Source organism: Pogona vitticeps, chromosome 13, assembly GCF_051106095.1.
Source record: "Pogona vitticeps strain Pit_001003342236 chromosome 13, PviZW2.1, whole genome shotgun sequence".
NCBI lineage: Eukaryota > Metazoa > Chordata > Lepidosauria > Squamata > Agamidae > Pogona > Pogona vitticeps.
The window spans coordinates 16108827-16128843 of record NC_135795.1 but is presented as its reverse complement, the minus strand read 5'-3'; the positions used below and the strand labels follow the sequence as shown (position 1 = coordinate 16128843).

At 47.8% G+C, this 20017-nt stretch overlaps 1 protein-coding gene across 3 annotated transcripts in view; it reads left to right on the top strand.

Annotated features, from left to right (window-relative positions):
- Nucleotides 1-5072: 5072 nt before the first annotated feature.
- The window catches only part of FOXK1 (forkhead box K1), a 54951-nt gene continuing 40006 nt past the window's right edge, over nucleotides 5073-20017 (top strand). Inside the window, exon 1 of one of the 3 annotated variants that reach the window (XM_072982749.2) lies at nucleotides 5073-6031. In XM_072982749.2, coding sequence (XP_072838850.2) covers nucleotides 5481-6031 — 551 coding nt within the window. In that variant the 5' untranslated portion in view covers nucleotides 5073-5480. The remainder of the gene's footprint in view (nucleotides 6032-20017) is intronic. The other 2 variants (XM_072982751.2, XM_072982752.2) reach the window with 2 other exon arrangements.

Below are 20017 nucleotides of genomic sequence, written 5' to 3'. Positions count from 1 at the left end.
TTGCCTTTTATTCACCTAATCAGAGTAAATCAACAGCAGTAAACTGAGTTCTTTCTTGAACCCACCCAGCCTGACACTACTTTTCTGCTCAACTTCTGAAGATTTCTCTCCTCCCCTCTCTACTGCTAGAAAGCTAATATATATTCATTAAGTAAATAAAACAAAGAAGTACAGGGGGCTGGGATATTGGCATGGAAACCAAGTCTCTGCAGTAATCTAGGTTCTGAATGCATCGGTTCCTGTCTGTTTGTTGTTCTTTCCATTTTAAACAGACTTCACTCTGATAATATATCATTGATGCATAAGAACTAAAACTCAAACATTACGGCTATTCCAAGCAGCAAAACCTAAAACTGTAAGAGGGAGTTATTTAGACAACAGACTGTAGAAACAAAAGCAGAGGTAGCACCCTTAGCCTAACATAAAATCCAATATCCATCCTGGGATAATATCTTTAATGTTTGTTGTTATGTGCAGTCAGGTCGTCTCTGACTTAGGACGACCCTACAGTGACCTCAAAAATGTCCCATCCTCAACAGCCCGGCTGAGCTCAAATCTGTGGCTTCCTTTAGGGAATCAATCTGTCTCATATTTGATCTTCCTTTTCCTACTGCCTTCAGCCTTTCCCAACATTATTGTCTTTCCCAGAGAATCCTGCCTTCTCGCGATGCGCCCAAAGTTGGACAGCTTCACTATTGTCATTTTTTCTTCCAGAGAAAGTTCAGGCTTGATTTCATCTAGGACCCATTTATCTTCCTGGCAGTCCAGGCTGTCTGCAAAACCTTTTTCTACGATCACTTTTCAAACGAATCTGTCAGCTTTCTTCAATGTCCAATGGTCACATCTATAGCGAGTAGTTAGGAATGCAATAGTGTGGATGATCTTGACCTTGGGACCTATCCATACGCTTGGTGATCTTTTCTACTTCTTTTCTTGCTGTCCATCTTTCCTTAAATGTGCAAGACTCTCCTCCAGGCAAGATGCTCCAAAACTTAACAGGGTGGTGGTGGGGAACGAAAACCATCTTAAATTTGTGTACTCGGCAAAGTATGATGAGTAATGGAGACTTCACAAACATTCTAATGTGATGCAACAAAAATGTATAGGCTGCTGAAATCTAGAGGAAACGTCTTCTGAAGGACACCATATTCTCTTCTTCTTCTTGGTGGTGGTGGTGGTGATGACGAAGAAGGTTGGGCTCCCAGTTCAAAGCGGCGTTGTCCCAGTCACAAGACTAAAGGATGCCCACACACACGTCCCAGTCACTGGGAGGACTACTTACGGCTCCGCAGAGACCTTTTATCAAGCCGGAGAGGCAGAAAAGTTATGCCCTCGCCTGACATGAGAAAGTCACCCAGAAAACTCTGGATCCTGTCCTTCCATCTTCCTTCATGGGTGGAAAACAGAGAGCAACTTGGTTGTTTTTAGATTATGAAGGCCAGAGACTTTTTGGGACACTGGATCAGGTAAAGCAAGCCAACGGAGATCAAATCGGGTACTTTCAGCTCCTTCCTTCAGCCAACGTACGAACGTAACATGGTGGCGTCTTTGTTATATATAAAAGGGACGCCTTTCTTCCCGCTCCCTCCTGAGTCGAGCTCTGCTTCTTAGGCTTGCTTGCCTAATCAGTGTCCAACGTCTTGTCAAATGAGTCGCACCTCCTGCAGCTGAACCAAACTTTCTCATGCATTGGCCTCAGGGAAGACTTCTGTCCACCCTTTACTTCTTTAGCCCCCCCACGCTGGAGGAAGGGAGATTTAGGGGTGGAAGGGGCTTACAGAGAGGGTTAGAGCTCACTTTCCTGTCTGATCCCTTGTCTCCACATTTACTGTATATTCTACGCGTCCCATCGGCACCTTCTTTCATTTTTTGTCGGAGGTGCTGTAAAGGAGTTTGAAAATTAATTCCCCGACTTTGCCTGGAAACAGCATGATAAGAGAGCCCCAGAGCTAACCGACCACGGGCCACTTCATTCCTGCTAGGAAGATGTTTGTTTGACCTAGGCAGACAACCCTGTCACTGAGCAGGAGAGAGAGAAATGGGTCTCTCTTTTCTTATCGCTTTCCCCACAAAACCCTCCTATTTGTGTAATGGGGTAAGAGGACACCCAGAATAGTAAGTCAACAACAGTGCAATATGGCGCCCGTTACCCTCCACAAGGGACGGCTAAGGGCAAGGTTTCAACTCCGCCTGGCCAGCGACGGGAGTTTGGACTTCCTTTTTGCACCTGTTATGGGATAGCGGCCACAAAGTTGCCTCCAGAACTTATAGGAACCCTAAACGAAACCCATTTAGAATTTCCTGTAAGTTCTGGATGCAACCCAAGGGAGGATATTTAAAGAGGAGTTTAAATACCACCACCACCTCCAGGGAGTTTCCATTGCCAAGCAGGGATTCAAACCAAGTTCTTTTGAGTCCTAGTTAGACATGGGTTACAGTGGTGCCTCGCTAGACAGTTACCCCGCATGACAGTTTTTTCACTAGACATTGACTTTTTGCGATCACTGTAGCGATTCACAAAACAGTGATTCCTACGGGGGAATTTCGCTGGACAATGTTTGGTCCCTGCTTCGCAAACTGATTTTCACTAGATGACGATTTTGACAGCTCCCTCCACGCTCACAAAATGGGTGTTTTCGGGACCTAAGCTTTGCAAGACAGCTATTTAAACAGCTGATCGGCGGTTCGCTAGACGACGATTCTTCCCCATTGGAATGCATTAAACAGGTTTCAATGCATTCCAATGGAGAAATGCGTTTCACTAGACGATGATTTCGCTAAAAAGCAATTTCAGTGGAAAGGATTATCATCGTCTAGCGAGGCACTACTGTATTCGTATCCCTGGGGATACGAATACGAATCACGGCATCACCAGGGCCCATTCCCTCTCCCCAGAACCGGCCAGTCCACTTACCTTTTGCCCCGCTGTGGTTGCCCCTGGCCGGCTTTTCCCCACCTCCCTGTATAGCCAACCATTTGCCGATATTTTCAAGTCTACCCATAAGACCAGGAAGCACACAATCTCCAAATATACAGTACATAAGCAGTAAACACAGTGTCAAGAAAACCAAACTGTACATCCAGAGAGCTGCTATGCGGGTAGCAACCCAATGCGGCCGTGGGTTTTCCAGTCTATTAAAGACTGGACACATTTATTACAGCTTCGCGATGAATCTGATGAAGTAGACTTGAGTCCACAAAAGTTTACGCTGCAATATATATATATTTTTAATCCTGAAAGTGTTCGTTGGTTTTTCACTCTGAGTTCAGTTTATTAAGGTTTGTCAGACAGAAGCAGGGGGTGAAAATAAATCTGCTGCCCCAAGGATGCTGTCGGTGGAGAAACATCCTTGGACTAACTTCTCCATAAGCAAGGCTAGAATTCAATTTGGGGCAAGTTCCACCCCAGGTTAACCTTGCTTTTTCGTTTTTGCAAGAAATAAAAGTCACACACCGTTTTTTGCACTCCTCCACTCATGTCGCTACAGGGACACAACACATATTCTGGCCCAACTTATTTGGAAGTTAGCCACACTGTTTTTAAATGTTTTTTTTTTAATCCCAGATCAGTGTTCTTGGGACAGAGGGTTTTTGTTGTTGATTTCCAGAAAAGGATCCTGTCCCGAGTTTTTGGCAACATTTCAGAGGCTCTGAGATTCCTCGTTTTGGTGGCTGAATGGCATGTGTTCTCCAAAATGGAAGGGGTCACCTGGAAGCCTCGAGAGCTTCACGACAGAAGTCAGGTTTAATTTCAAAAAAACAAAAACACAACACTGCCACTGATGACATCATCCACCTTATATGGCCTAAGTTACTGCAATAGGCTTTCAGCCCAAGCCCACATGTCTGGAGTACAGCTTCGAGGGAGAGAGTAACACGCATGTCTGCTCAGAATACGGCATCTAAGGACATGAGCTGCAGTCCACTAAATGTGAGGAAGAATTTCGTCTGATCCTGATGGAAAGGGCCGCGTCGTTCGGCGCGAGCTCGCTGGAGGCGACCTTTCTGCGCATGGAGGAACAGTTCCAGCCCAGCTCCAAAAATGCCCAGCTTGGGCATGGAGTGGAAGTCAAGGTGGTTCATAATCCCTCGTGCGTCGTGCAAGAAAACAGCTCGCACCAGACTGCGCCACAAGTGGTCCAACATGTGAGCGATTTCTGTGTCGAATCGTATCTTTAAATCAAATCACACTTTCCGGTCCTAAACGTACCGCACGGCTCATTCTCATTCTGGACCATGAAGACTAACATGGCTACAACTCTGGAAACGTTTGGAGCCTTGCCTTGTCACTTACATCCATGTGATTCTAAACACAGGGCCACCTTTACGTGCAAGAGTGTTTATGCGCACACCTTAACTACCCGTCGTTATGGTGTTTACAAACACAGAGAGAGTATTATGTGTATGTGCAAAGATACACGTGGGGTGCGTCCACAAGACAGGAGCGTCACTGCTTTCGCTTGCAACTCCAGGGGTTTTAAATTTCTTTTCTGAAGGGACTGCATTCGAAGCATAGCTTGCAAAGGAACACCTTTAGACTACAATTCCCAGAATTCCAAGGGCCACGCTGGCTGTGGAGGGGAGTCCCGTGTTATCATTCCCCCCCCAAAAAAGTAGCGTTAGAAACTTCTGAAGCGTGTCCCCCTATCTCAAATCTCTTCAAACGAAGGTCGCCGTTAAACGGGGGAAAGGAAAGCACAGAAAGACGTGTTTGCATTCAGACACGCACCTCCTCCTGCATTCCAACGGTAGGGGTTGCAGAAGAGCAGACACGTGTTTCCGCTGCCTCAGCCCGTCCCCGTCTTCCCGTGCCAAAGGCCAAAGCGCCCTGACGCCTCTCCACGGCTAGGGGGCGGGCGCCGCCGGCGTTCACACGACCCACCCTCTCCTCTCCTCCCTTTCTGCCAGGATCGGTGTTTTGGATGGGGGTGGGGAAGGGGGCGGGAAGTGTGGCTCGTGTGTATTTGCTCCCCCCCCAACCAGGTCAACCCGGAAGGCCGAAACAACAAACGCAGCACCCAACCCGAGTTGTGTCCATGCCACCCCCCACCCCACCCCCCCATTTTAAATCTCCGCCCGAGTTTCCCCGCACGTAGGGTGTATTTCCCCCTTTCCCCAGGGGGTGCGTTCATTCCCTTCTCTTCCCCACCTCCCCGCCGTGCTGCGCAGTTTCGGGCACGTGGGGGCGCGCAGACACGTGTTGACACCCCCGCAGAAGGGCAAAGAGCACGAAACACGGGGGGGGGGGGTTGGGGGAGAGAAAGAAAAGGCCGGCGTGGAGAGAAAAGAGAGCAGCAGCGTCGTGTGTGTGCGTCGTGTGGAAGGGAAGGGGAAGCGAAGCGGGCCGGGCCGTCCTTCTCCGCCCCGCCCCGGAGAGAGCGAGCGAAAGAGGGGCCGGCCGGCGGTGTCGTCGGTGGCTGCCGCTCCTGCACGCCGGGGCGGTCGGTCGGTCGGTCGCGGGGGGGGGCGGTCGTGGGAAGATGGCCGAAGCGGGCGAGGACCGGAGCGGGGCGCGGGCCTTGCTGGCGCTGCGCTCGGCGCCCTGCAGCCCCGCCGCCGCCGCCTCCGTCCCGCCGCCGCTCCCTTCGGAGGAGGCCTCGGAGGAGGCGGCGGGGGCGGCCGGCTCAGGGGCCCCGCGGGTGGTGGCGGCGGCGGCGGCGGCGGCCACGATGATGGCCCTGGCGATGGCGTCCCCGTCCTCGGGGGGCCCGTCCTCCTCCTCCTCCTCCTCGGAGGCTCCCCCGCCGCCGCCCTTGCCGCCCTTGCCGCCCGAGGCTGCCCCGCCGCTGGCCCGCCTGCAGGGCCGGGACTTCGAGTTCCTGATGCGGCGCCCGGCGGTGACCATCGGGCGCCACTCCTCGCAGGGCTCGGTGGACGTGCACATGGGGCCCTCCAGCTTCATCTCGCGGCGCCACCTCGAGCTCGCCTTCCGCGCCCCGCACTTCTACCTGCGCTGCCTGGGGAAGAACGGCGTCTTCGTCGACGGGGCCTTCCAGCGGAGGGACGCGGCCCCGCTCCAGCTGCCCCCCCAGTGAGTAGAGGAGAGAGAGAGAGACGGGGGAGGGGGCGCACGTGGGGACGCGCGCGCGGGGGGGGGGAAAAGGAAGGCGGTGAACACGTGTCAGCCCGGGAAAGGGGTCGGGGGGTGGGGGTGGGAAAGAAGGCCCCTCTTCGACTCCTGCTATCCGGGCCCGACGTCGGGGACTACACTGCCCGTCATCCTTGCCCCACCGGTAAGGACTACACTGCCCGTCATCCTTGCCCCTCTGGTAAGGGCTACACTGCCCGTCATCCTTGCCCCACTGGTAAGGACTACACTGCCCATCATCCATGCCCCACTGGTAAGGACTACACTGCCCATCATCCTTGCCCCACTGGTAGTGCCCTCCTCCTCCTCCCCAGCCCAGTGAGGGGGAGGCGCAGTCCAGCCAGAAAACGCCCCGTTGGGTTTTTTTGTGCACTACCATTCTTCCTGGGTGACTACAGTTCCCATCAGCCTTCCCTGTAGGGTCGATAGGAGTTGCCAGCCAGAAACACCTGGGAGACAAAGCCTCTCTCTCTCCCCAGTGTGCTTAGAAGGCCTGTCATTTTATATTATTTAATATTTTTATTTATTGCATTTTCTCCTGTGGGTGGAGTATTAGTTCCCATCATCCTTGCCATGGGCCTGCTGAGAGATGCAATCCGGCAAACCCAGGGGGCTTCAGACTCAACCCTGTGGGTGGACTACACTTCCTATCCTCCTTTGCCACTGGCAGGTGACAGTGCCCGCCACTGCATTCTATAGGGCTGATGGGAACTGGAGTCCAGCAACGTCAGCCCCAGGTTTAACAGGTTTTCTGAATGCGGGGGCCACCCCCCTCTATTTAAAGGTGGCAGTGGGGTTTTGACAGGGAAATCCGAGCGTGGCTTGGTGGGGCCCAGAAGGGCCCGGTGGGGGGGGCTGAGATGGAAAGGGGGCTGACTCAAGAGGAAGCACAGCTGTGGGCTGGATGATGATGGTCTTTGAAAGAGCTCCCACGTGGGCTTGATGGGTCTTTGTGGCCCAGTCGGCGTGGGGGGGGGGCGCCTGGCGTGGTGCTGGAAATCCACACCTGCAGAGTGGCAGAGCCACCGGTGGCTTCAGGAAAGGGAGTCTCGGTGAGTTCCCCAGGTCTTAAGAACGGCTTGCTCGACAGCCGCCACGTCGGGTTTGGTGGTGGGGCCGCCCCTTTGAGACACGGAGCACGTGGCTTTAACCAGGCTAAGACAAAGTGGAGTGCAGACGGAGGAGGGCCCACCACCAAGGATGCTGGGGTTTCCTGTGTGGGCAGGGGGACGAGGGTTTATTGAGCCAGGAAGACCCCTATGGAGGGGTTGAAGGATCATTCGGGGGGGGAGGGAGGGAGGGAGGGCACCCCCAGATGGGGCAAATCCACACCGATGTCGCTCACGTGGATGTGTGAAGATGCAGGCATGCCTGCTTGGCGTGTGTGTGTGTGCAGAAATCTTGTGTGGGCATTTATGGTCTTGAGAAAGGGAACCCAATTGGAAGGAGACCGGTGTTTGGGTGTTGTGTACCCTAAATCGGATGCCGGTCCTGAAGGGAACCCTGTAGGCTTTTTGGCAGGGAAGATTCGCACCCATTACATAGGGGTGGGACTCTGTTGAGTTGGGGGGGGGGTCTTTGAAGATGGACCCGGGAATGAACGGAATGCCAGAGAAGGACCTCCTAGTGGGGTGTTTAGCTTTCTCTCCGTTCCACCACCTTCACAAGTGTGTCTGGTGGGGATACGAGAGAGAGAGAGAGAGAGAGAGAGAGAGAGAGAGAGAGAGAGAGAAGGGCCTTCTCTGTGGCTGCTCCCGGACGGTGGAACTCCCTCCCACTGGAGGCCAAGCCAGGCCCCATCTTTGCTGTCCTTCTACAAGCAGGCCAAGACCTTCCCCTTTAGGCAAGTCAGTTTAAATGATTCGTTGACCAATGGGATTTTTTTCCTTGAGCTTCTCATATTGCTTTTTTTTATGAATATGATCTCTGTTTAACACTTTTTTTTAAAAAAATGCTGTAATCATGTATTATTTACCTTTAAACTTTGTTTCTTTTAATGCTGTGCGCTGCCTTGGATCCGTAAATATTTTAAATAAATAAAATTAATCATATCCGGGAGCGGCTGGGAGAAAAATGAGGCGAACTCCCAACTTTGAAAGTGGAAAAATTAAATCTTCAAGGGGTGACGTGAAGGTGTGCGTCTTGAAAGCCCTAGTCCAACCGACGAGGAGCAGGATGAGATCCCGAAAAATGAGTATCTTGGAGCCCTTTTTGTCTTGGTCTGATTTCTCGTTCGAAGTCATCTGTTAATTAATCAAATAAAACGGGTCCTGGAGCTCCAAGTTTGTCTCCCTGACAGCTCAGCTTTCTCACCTCTGGGAGCAGCATAAATAAATAGTGGAGCTTTTAGTTGCGATGACTCAATGGTGACAGATTCAGAGTTCCTCTGGGAAGAACTGGAAAATTGCCATTATTGGCTACTGCATTAAACCTTCCTGTATTGTAGTTTTGTTGTTGTTGTTTGTTTGTTTGATTTTTTTAAAATGCAAGAGCCAAAACGAAACAAGAGTATTGTGCCAAGATACGGATGAATAACACGCTTATTTCAGTGTCCGCTTTCGTGAGCGTCTCCGATTTCAGGCATCTTTTTAATGCCTCTGGAGCATCACCAGTTTGCCCATCTCAGCTGTGCTTCCTCCTGCCTTTTGCGCATGCTCCAAAGCGCTCTTTTCCCCCTTTCCGACCCACGTTCTGGGCCTTGATTGCAACTGAAAGGAAAAAAAAGCAGAAAGGGGTAGAAACTTCCACTCATGCACAAAAAGCAACATGTGCTTAGAACAACCCTGATGATGAAGTGGACACCCTTAGTTATAGTTTTTGTTTTTTTGCTTGCTGTTAATTGTTTGCAAGAATTTGTGGGAGGGGAAACGCTGGTGGAAATTCTACCCCTGTGAGTAGTCTTGTGGGGTGTGTGTGTCTGTATGTGTAATTGTTGTTGCTAAGCGCTGCTTAACATTTTGGAAATCTTTAGGCACTCAATCTTGCTTAAATTAGGGGTCCCTCCACTCTGAGGTGTGTGGGGCTGTTGGTGGTTATTCTATATATGGAGAGAATTGGCCTTGCAGGGCGAAATTTTTCCATTCTGTTTTGGATTTCTTTCTTTCTTCGTTTTAAAAGCTTGCTTCGAAGGTTTACATGAGCAGAATTAATAGCAAGCTCTCTTGAGTAGTAGGAAAAGTGGCATCTTTAACTCACATATTTTCTGGCTTTGGGCAGAGCTATGGAAGTTTCCTCCTTTCGCCCTGTAGCTCCCAAGGTGCCCCAGCCGGGAGAATTCTGGGAGATGTAGTTTCCAAGCCCCGACTCAATCTCAGGGGTTCCAGATGTTAGCAAGTAAGCTTCTGATCCAGTGACAATCTTTGATGAGAGGAATGGTCCATGAAAGAAGGATGTAAACTATCCTATCCTGAGAGGAGGGAGAAAATATGTGAGGTGGGGGAATTGTAAAGTGGGAAATGGAGGTAGATACCAAAAAAAAAAAATGATCGTGAGGATGAAGTGAGAGCTGGAGAATTTTTCTTTTTCAAAGAAACCAATTCCTAGAATCTTTTCAAGACTGCTTGAGAGATGGAAGATTATACAAATAAAGCTAAATTCCAAAAAAATAAAATAAGTCCAAAAAAATAAAATAATAATAATAAATTGAATAAATTAAGACCACACCACCGCGCTTGATGTCGAGCTTATAGGAAGATGGGGAGAGAAGGTAAAAACCCATCACAGTTAGAAATCAGTGAAGTTACACAATTGTTATCAGAACTCGTTTCATTGACGGGAGGAGTCGGAAGGAGATGGTTTTTCAGCAGAACTGATTGAAAGAGACCTGGTTTTGTGTGTGCTTTTAAAATATATATCTCCCTTTCTTGCATTTTGAACCGCATGAATTTGGAAAGGGAAAGGATCCCTGTGGAAGATGCGGGGGAACCATTTCTTCCTTAACCCCCCCGCAGAGCGTTATTGGTTTAAAGGACTAGAATAGGCTTCTTCCCCCCCCCCCCCCCCAGGCCGTGTGGTCGTCCGGAGGGATCCCTCCGGCTCCTTGGGGAACAGAGGCCTTGTCTGTTTTGGAAAGAGGCATTCCTGTGGGTTGTCAGGTTGTGTGGGAGGAGGGAAGGCATCCCGCAGACGGAAGGGGAGCAACAGCTGCTCAACTATCTTGAGGCTGCTGGGGGGGGGGTTGCAGAGGATAAAGATTGCCGGAGACCCCGTCCGTCGCCGGAAGGGGGACTACGGAAGAGCGTGGGCCGCCTGCTCTGATCTCGTGGAGAAAGTTCATTTGGCGCGCGAGAATCGGCCGTCCCCGGGTGGCATTTTTCTTTCTCCTAGTAGGGTTGGGTTGCCAGGTCCACCTGTCTGGTCAGAAATCTCTGCTTCTTGCTCTGTGTCGGGTCTCATTGCATCATATCTTCCTTTCCTTTCTCTTGAGGATCTTGCTAAGAGTCCTCCTGCCTCTGGCGGCTTGAAGAAGAGGGTCGGCGCAGGGTCCCTGGTGAAAGCAAAGGAATGGGGCTTTTCTTGGGTGCCCCATAACGGTCAGGCTGCCCCATGAGCGAAAGCAGCCCAACCAGGCCCCTATTTTACCTTTCTCCCCCCCCCTTCCAGCCACGCTGTGCTCTTCTCATTAAATGTTCACAATCATCATCCCATTACAATGCTGGCCTATTGCCGTGGCTTTTCTAAAATAATTGTTAAGGTTACTTCTTCTGTCTACTAGGAACAGATAGTTCATCTTAAGTGGCATGAACAATAATCATTAAAAAAAAACTTGATAGTGTAATAGATAGCTAGTTAAGGTACCAAAATCCAGTGGTGTTCAAACAAGGGCTTGGCAGAGGCTAACGGCAGTTAAAGCCTGTTCAAAAAAATGGCTGAAATAGAGTTTTCCAACATTGAAGTCGAGCTAAAGGAGGTTCAGATGATGACTATTGTGTAATCATCATCATCCTCTTAGAACTGCAGAGCTGGAAGGGACTCTGTGTGTCATAAGAGTCCAGCCCCTGACAAGGATGCCCCAGCGGGGAATCGAACTCCCAACCTCTGGCTTCACAGCCGGAGACCTGAACCGCTGAGCCCTCCAGCAGATGAAGAGGAGCAACAGAAGATGTGCGTCTGTAAAGCAGTCTTCTTCTGCGCCATCATTTGTAGCCCAAATATTGTAGTGGGTTGAGTGTCAAACTAGGACTTGCGAGCTCTGAGTTCAAATCTCTGCTCAGCCATGGAAATTCATGGGGGCGGGTAGGGGTGGCAAGGGTACCCCATTCTTGCAACACCTCACCGAATATTTAGGACGCCTGTCAGTTTGCCATAAGTCAGAAGCAGTTTTAATGCACATAGCACGAACGTCACTCTGCGGATAGTTTCTTACCATACCTGCGGTTTAGAGATGCTGCATTTCCAGTTGTGAAATTTGGCAATCGAAGGTGAGACGGAGGGTCTAATACAGAGCATCTTTTAGCGCCTACGGGTGTCCCTCTTTTAGGCACAACCTGTTTTGCATATCGGTTTCCTCTTTTACAGAAGAATTTTATTTTTCCCAAAATCATGTTTTCTCTCTGGGCTGTTTTCCTGCGTTGGGTAATTTAGCGGTGAATTCCCCAGCTGCTTGCTTTCTCTCCAGCATACGGGCTTTGAAAAAAACTTCTTTTTAGTAGGCCTGTGGTGGAGTAATTAATTTCTCCTTGTAAAACCATCCCACTCCCTTCTTCCCCCCTTATTCCTCGGAGCCTGGTGGCTGCGTTCCCGTCCTTTTCCCATAAGCTCTCGGTTTAGTTTTGTGTACATTTTTCCCCCTCCTGGGCCTACGAGTTGCTTCCTTTACTGAGCCGTCAGCCATGGAAATAAAAGAGGACAAAACCAGAAGCCTCTGCTTTTTTCCCCCCTTCTTCTTTTAAGGTGGAAACAGATCCTTTCTCCTTTTAAAGAGGAGAGGTTCATTTGCTGATTTCTGTGCTGCTGCTTGGCACCCCGGAACAATAAAAATGCTTTCTTCAACCCCTGCTTGTGAGCAGAGTAAATAAACTCCCGTGAAAAGGGTGATGAAACTCCTCCTCCCCAGTCTTTTTTTCTCTCCCCTTCCAGAAATGGAATTTGTCCTCTAGTTTTCTTCCAGGTAAACAGTTCCAGATTTTCTTGCTTTCTTTACGGCATACCGGGCAGGGTTCAGGCCTACCAACAGAGACATCTACATGGCTGGCTGTAGGTTAATCCATCCAGAGAGTCAGTGCTTTTTTAAAAAAAGGAAGTTTTTTGTTATTTGTCTTCCCCGAGAGAAGGGAGCGCATGGAAAGTATGGCGTGAGCGTTGCGTGTACATGCAGCGTTGTAGCAACACGGACTGTTTTTCTAACCCATTTAAGGAGAAATACTGAAGGAAAGACTCCACATCTTTCCATGCTATAGGTTCACCAGAGATATCTTTCTCTGTGTTGGCTTGGTTTGGTTTTGTTCTGAAAGTACGGTAACTCACCATAAAGTCTTGTCCTTTTGGCAGGATGGCGGAATGTTTTGCTTTTATGCTCAGCTTGCAAGCTGGGAGCTTTGGCTGGGAGCTGTAGGAAGCAGGATGTCGAGTTAAGCATGGTCAGAGGGTGAGCTAGCTGGACTTTTCCCGTGCTTGTACTCTGCCCCTGTCTGATCGAGCAGAAATCGAATCCAAAGTTTTGAGTTTTAAAAGGATGTCTGTGACAAATCCAGCCTAACCAACCGTCACCTTGGAAGGCGCAAGGCCTAGTCGAGTGGTTCGAAGGCACTCTTGTGACACGACTTCTGCTTTGTTGTGTTGTGATGACCTCACCAGCCGCTTGGACTCTCTCTCTCCTTGCGGTTAAAAAGATATTATCAGGATATGTATGTGTGCTCAGAGAGAACAGTAGACTCTATTCTCTGAGAAAGTACTGTACGCTGACAGTACGTAACCCATAACCACGACACAAAACGAGTGCTGTTTCTGAAATGCTCTCTACCGACCTTCTTTTTCATGTTTTGCTTTTCGTGTTGCGTTCTATCACTTGCTACACAGGATAAGCTCAACTGGAGGCATGAAAAGACCTTTGCTTATTTTAAGATTGCTCTGGGTATTCTTTTTGTGGCTAAGCATCACATTCAGGAAAACCAACGTGTCGCATAATTTAGGCAGGGTTTATTTTCCTGCCTAAATCATGTTGACTGGACAGCTCAGTTTCTAGCTGCAGAGCAAGTAGCTGGGAGTTCATTTCCCTACTGGGCTTCCCAGAAAAACCAGCCTACGTAGCCTTGGGCAAGCTGCCCAGTCCCAGGGCACCCCAGAAGAAGAGAATGTTGAACCACTTCTGACCATTCTCTAGCTAGGAAACTTTGAAAGTCAGAATTGACTAGACTGGACGGCGGCTCCTGGCAATCCTGGCCAGCGTGGCAAGTGGTGAAGGCTTATGGGAACTGCAGTCCAATAACATCTGGGGACCACAGTTCGAGAACACAGCACGCAATTCTTATTACTAAATTACTCCATAGTTTTGGGTCACCTTCGCTTGCCTCTTCCGTGATGTCAGTGAGACACCATAAGTGCTTACCTTTGGCTGGATTGTTTCTTAAAAGATTCAACCCATTTAAACTTTTTTTTTGTATTTGCATTTGGTCTGTATCAATTATTACTTGTTAATTCTCAGAATAAATCTTCACCAATGCACTGGTGCTTTATTAGAGCCACATAAACAAAGAAGGCAGATCTCTGCCCTATGGAACGTACAATGGGATCTTCATCCAAGATGGGTGGGAAGAAGCTACTCAATTGTTTTTAAACTGTATTAGAAGAGAATTATTCCTCTTCAAAGATAAACCAAGGGAGCTGATACGTCATTGCAGAGTTTATACTTCAGAAATACATGTTTAGCCAAACAGTTGTTTATATTTGCATCTAGAAGCTTCCTATCATTTCATTATCTCTTTGCTTGACAATATCCCACACCCATTTTATTTTAATATTTTTAAAAAATAAAGTTGAGGATTGGTCTAAGGCTGCAGCAGATTCCTGACTCGGAGAAATCAGAACTACATTAAAAAATTTTTAAAAGGCACTGGTCGCTATGTTGGTTGTAGGGACAACTCTGAAATCTATACAAGGGCACTAATTTTTATTAGGCCAATCAACGTAGCGTTCACATAGCTTGCTAACTTCTTGTGTTGGGTGTCGGTTTGTTTGCTTAAAACTGTTTTAAATCGGTTGGGTTTGTTTCAGGTTCTTTGGCTATGATTTGAGATCTGTAGATAACAAAGCAGGTTAGAAATGATATAATAAATATCGGTAAGCAAGTCCTAGGGGATGTGGTGGCGCTGCGGGATAAACCGCAGAAGCCTCTGTGCTGCAGGGTCAGAAGACCAAGCAGTCGTAAGATCGAATCCACACGACGGAGTGAGCTCCCGTCGCTTGTCCCAGCTCCCGCCAACCTAGCGGTTCGAAAGCAAGCAAATGCAAGTAGATCAATAGGGACCACCTTGGTGGGAAGGTAACAGCGTTCCGTGTCTAAGTCGCACTGGCCATGTGACCACGGAAGATTGTCTTCGGACAAAAACGATGGCTCTATAGCTTGGAAACGGGGATGAGCACCGTCCCCTAGAGTTGAACACGACTGGACAAAAATTGTCAAGGGGAACCTTTACCTTTACCTTTAAGCAAGTCCTACTCCCTAAAATTCATGACTGTTCAGCAACAGTGATTTGAGAAAGCTCCACTTTTTTATTGATGGGGACCGGGTGGGGTTGGAATAGATTGCCCAGCAACTGTATCCTCTCTGACCAAATAAGGTTTCTTCCAGGTTGTAAAATGTTTGCAGATACTGTATGTTTTTCGACTATTGCCTACTAAGTTGTTGTTTTTTTTAAGTGTGTTTGTAGAACTGGGAAGTCTTTAAAAGAAAGAACCCTTCAGACGATATAACAACCTTGAGGGATTAATTGTCGATTCCTCTTTGTTAGAAGAACATCAAGGGACATCCATTTCAACTTGTAGTCTTGTCTCTGAATAGGGACAGCGAGAGAAGGTGCCTGCCAGGTTGGTTCCGAGTAGCATCTGCCTGGCCCTGCCACCGAGAAATAATATCCTGATTTAAATAAAAGTTTTGGCCCAGTCTAGCGGGGGGGGGGGACTCCGGTTATTTACCTTTTTCACGGTTGCTGGAAATGACAAGGATTAAAGAAGCCAGCTTTTGGAATATGCTGTGGGGTGGGAGGAAGGAGGCCCTTAGCTTGTGGCTGACTCGTTTTTAGAAACTGGGCAGCCATTTCTGGCTGGTTTTGTTTATGCTGGGATGGGTCCCTCCAGATGCCCAGCGCCACATCCAACCACCTGATGGTGCGCGCTGGCCAACCTCTGGCCCTTCCTGCCAAGTCTTGGAGCCAGCGGGATCTGCGTCTTCTGCCTTTGCCGAGCCCGAGGGGTGCCATGTGTGTCCTTCTGAGATTTCCCAACACAACCCTCCTTGTTTGGCCCAAAGCTGCACCGAGGTAGAGCAGCCAGCTTCCCGTCTCTGGTTCAGAGTGGAAATGTGGCATCTGTGGCTTGAGAAAACTCAACATGTGAGCTGGGGAGCATCAGGAATGTTTCTCCTTCTCCACCTTCTTTATGGCTTGTCTGTTGGACAAGGGAACGCCAGGAAGCTGCTGTTGGGTGTGTGTCCCATTGAAATCAATGGATTTGCCCAGTTAATATGAGCTGGAAAGAGCACCACCACCACCCTGGGAGGGGGGTTATTCCTTTCCTCCAACTTTCAGTAATCTTTTATAGAAATCCTTAACAGGGTACGGTTAGAGATTTCTCGGAAATCAATAAATAACGAGAAATCAAGCAGTAATGATCATAATAAAGCTACAAAAGTGAAGCTGATTTGGGATTTTAAATTGCCCTATTGCTTTTCATGTGTTTTTGGCCTTGCTTTTGTTCCCTGTCTTTTAGTGTGGTGTTGGTTTGGTCTTTTTTTAGTATTTACTCTTTTTTAGCTCGAAACACTGTCTTTTAACGATGTAAGCTACCTCGAGACCTCCTGAAGAAGCAAGGCATGGCAAACATATTTTAAATAAAATATAAATGAAAATGGTTTCCTTGCAGCCCTGTAATTCTTTGAGTCTAAAAACGCAACTGGATTTAGGGTTTGCTTTTTAAATCCGCAATGACTGAGTTGAACAAGCCAACCAGGGTGACTCAGGATTACTGATCAAGACAATAATGTGAAATAGATCAATATTCCTAAAGGGAAAAAATGTCCAACCTGTCTCTGATTCATTACCTGCTTCCCCAGTTGGCAACCACAGGGCAATTTGGATATACAGTGGTGCCCTGCATGACGACGACAATCCGTCCCGTGAAAATCACTGTTTAGCGAAATCATCGTCATGCGAAATCTGTTTCCCCATTGGAATGCATTGAAACCCACCTAGAGTGGTCGCAATGACTAGATAGGCGGGGTATAAATACAATAAATAAATAAATAAATAAATAAATAAATAAATAAATAAATAAATAAATAAATAAATAACTAAAATACCTCGTCATCCATCGAAGATCGCCCATAGGGAAGCCATTTTGCGAGCGTCAATCAGCTGTAAAAATGGCTGCCCTGCGAAGCATGGGTCCAGAAAACACAGGGCAGCCATTTTGCGGAGCCAAAAAAATCGTCGTCTTGCGAACAAACGGTTCGTGAAGCACAGACCTAATCGACGTCCAGCGAAAATCCCCCATAGGAATAACTGTTTTGCGAATCGCTATAGCGATCGCAAAAAGTCATTGTTATGTGGATTCATCTTTTAGCAAGGTACCACTGTATTCTGGTATGAATTCCCCATTGATATGGGACGGTTACCTGAGATCCCCAGTTCTTTCCTGTGCTCGACGTAGGAATTCCATGGAAAAAAGAGGGGCCCTCGGAATATAGGGAACTCGAGTGCCTTGTCTCGATGCTTTACGACTTTAGCCCGCTGTGCGTTAAACTAGCACGATGAGGAAGCTTCAGATTTATGTTGGTGTCTGGCTTACTGCAATGCTGCAAGTCAATACTGCATGTAAATGTCTTTCTTGTTGGATTTGAATGTGTGCCTTGGTTTTGGTTTGCTTGCCTGTTGTGTTGGCTTAAAATTCTGCCTTCAAGCCTGGGGTGAGCATTTACGATTGTTCGTTTTCTATTACCCGTGAACACGTCTGTTCATCAATCTCCTTTTTAAAGACGGGCGTTTGGAACAGTTCATCGAGGTGTGCTGGCACATTCCTTATGGCAGTTAATTTTGCATGAAACACATGCTTTTATTAGGCATTAAAATGTTTTTTAAGACCCGAACAGAGTAATTAATGTGTAGGGTGGCTGCTAAGTTATTGTTTCGGTAGGCTGTCTTGTGTATAATGCCATTAAACCTCTGTTGGAGGCCTCGATTAATTTTTATCCCAGGTCAAGTCTTGGTGGAGGTGTTCAAGGCAAAATGAAAACATGCCATATATTTGTGAGCCCCACTAAAATTCAGAGGCTTAGAAGCATATTCTACAATGAATATTCCAGTGTTGGTACCAAAAAAAAGAGAGTTGCATTGAATATGTTGTTCTTAGATTACAACTCCCATCAGCTCTAGGCAGTACAGTGGTGCCTCGCTTAACGATTACCTTGTTAAACTACGAATCCACTTGGCGATGAGGTTTTTGCGATCAAAAAATGTTTCAATGGGCGATTTTCGTTTGATGATGATCGGCTCCCTGCTTCGGGAACCGATTTTCCGCATTACAACAATCTGAAAACAGCTGTTCATCGGGCTTCAGAATGGCCGCCTGCTGTGCAAAATGGCTCCCCACTGTGATTAGGACGGGTTTTTCACTTAACAGGCACTGGAAAATGGCCGCCCTATAGAGGATCTTCACTGGACGATTAGGTATTTAGCCCATTGGAACGCATTGAGCAGTTTTCAATGCGTTTCTATGGATTCTCCCCCCCCCCGCTTGACGATTTTGCTGTACAGCGATTTCGCTGGAACGGATTAACGTTGTCAAGCGAGGCACCACTGTATAGGTAATTGTGAGAATTGCTAGGACAGAGCCGGCAGCATCTGGAAGGTTGTGCTTTTCCTACTGCTGCTCCAGAGGAGAATCTCTTTTTCTCAAAAAAAGAGAACCCTCCCCAGAAATATTCACTGGGCTCAACTTCCCTAAAGTGTTTAGGACGTGGAGTTGTCTCGCATTATTTTTAGACCGCCGAGGAGGGCAGAAGGGGGAATAGTGCCTGGAGGATGTTGAGGGCTGTGAAAACAGTCTGGGGAGGGCCACTACAACATGCCTGTTGTCCTAGAGAGAACGGCATTTCCAGACGTCTTATTGAGAGTGCTATCTAGCGCTTCTTAGACAACAGCACTTCATAGAATCGTAAGAAAATAGAGTGGGAAGGGCCCTTGTAAGACCATCAAATCCACTCCCTCTGATCCAGGCAGGAATCCAAGTTCAAGCAGATCCAATTTTCTCTAGAATGCCTCCAGCACTGGAGTGCTCACCCCTTCCCAAGGTAACGGGTTCCAATGTCGTACTGCTCTAACAATTAAGAAGTTTTTCCTGATACTCAGCCTAAATCTGGCTTCCTGTATCTGGAGCCCATTATTGTATGTCCTGCTCTCTGGGATGATTTGAGAAGAGATTCTTCCCCTTCTCTGAAGGACTACCTTTCAAGAATGTGAAAAGTACTGTACTATCCTATCTCTCCTCAGTCTTCTTTTCTCAAACCTGCCCCCGTTCCTTTAGTGTCTCCTCCAGGTTCTTGGATTTTCATCCTTGCTGCCCAACTTGTTCCAGTTTGTTGGCATCCTTCTTGAAGTGTGGTCTCCAGAACAGGGCATAAGACACTAACCAGTGCTGAACAGAGGAACGCTAGTGCTCCCCACAGGATTTGGAGACTATACTTCTCTTAAAGCAGCCTAAAATAGCATCGGCCTTTTCTGCAGCAACATCCCCCTGTTGGCTCATATTCAGCTTGTGCTCTACAGCAATTCCACGATCCTTCTTGCTCGTAGTATCATAGAGCCAAGTATCTGCCATCTGGTAACTGTGCATTTGAGGGTTGTTTTTTTTTTTAATGGTTATGGATTCAGGTTTCCTGTGAGGTTGACTCTCCTGCTCTGCCCTGCCCTGCAGGTGAAGGCTTTACGATGAGACAAAGAGAAAAGGGCCTTTCCACTGTCTAGACTTCCGTCAGCACTGTGTAGCGATGAAGCTTTCAGATTTGTGGCTGGCAGCCAGTCTGGAGCCCAACATCTCTATAACGCAGCAGAGGAAAGCTTTTGGGCAGGTAGCAAGGAGATGTTCCTTCTCCTCTTCTCTGCTCTTCTAGGTCTTTAGAATCTTTTTGTCACCCTCTGTGATCCCAAAACAGGGCTAAAAAGCAACTCCTACAGCAGAGGTAACCCTGTTTTTGTTTTCTCTTGGAAAACAGCTCTTTTGCAGTCTCAAAGGGTATGTTTCAAGATAGCCTTAAAACAGAATCATGTCTCCTGGGGTATACTTGGGAGGCAAACAACCCATTCAGTGCTTCAATTTGTTAAATAAAGCACCACTCATCCCAATTTTGGACAACTGAATTCCAAGAATTACCTAATTTAGACTTGAGGCCTAAACCCAGTTATTAATCCAAATTTAGGTAAGACTCATTAAAATCAACCGCTGGATTAGCACTCAAGAAACCATTGATTCCTGAATTCCGTACCCTCTTCTAAATCCTATGCTTTTTGGTTTGTGTGTTGTAGTTGACTAGTTTTGTGGAGGAAAAGTTTGTGCCTGCCTATGCTTGCAGATAAACGGAGATTGCCTTAATTTAGATTGGTTAGACCCTGTCCAGAATTAGGATCCCCTCCATGCAAAATAGCAGGGTGTGTTCAGGTAGTTCAGAGTCACTGACCTGTGATTGTTCAGCAAACTGGTAATCCATTTAATGGCTAGTTA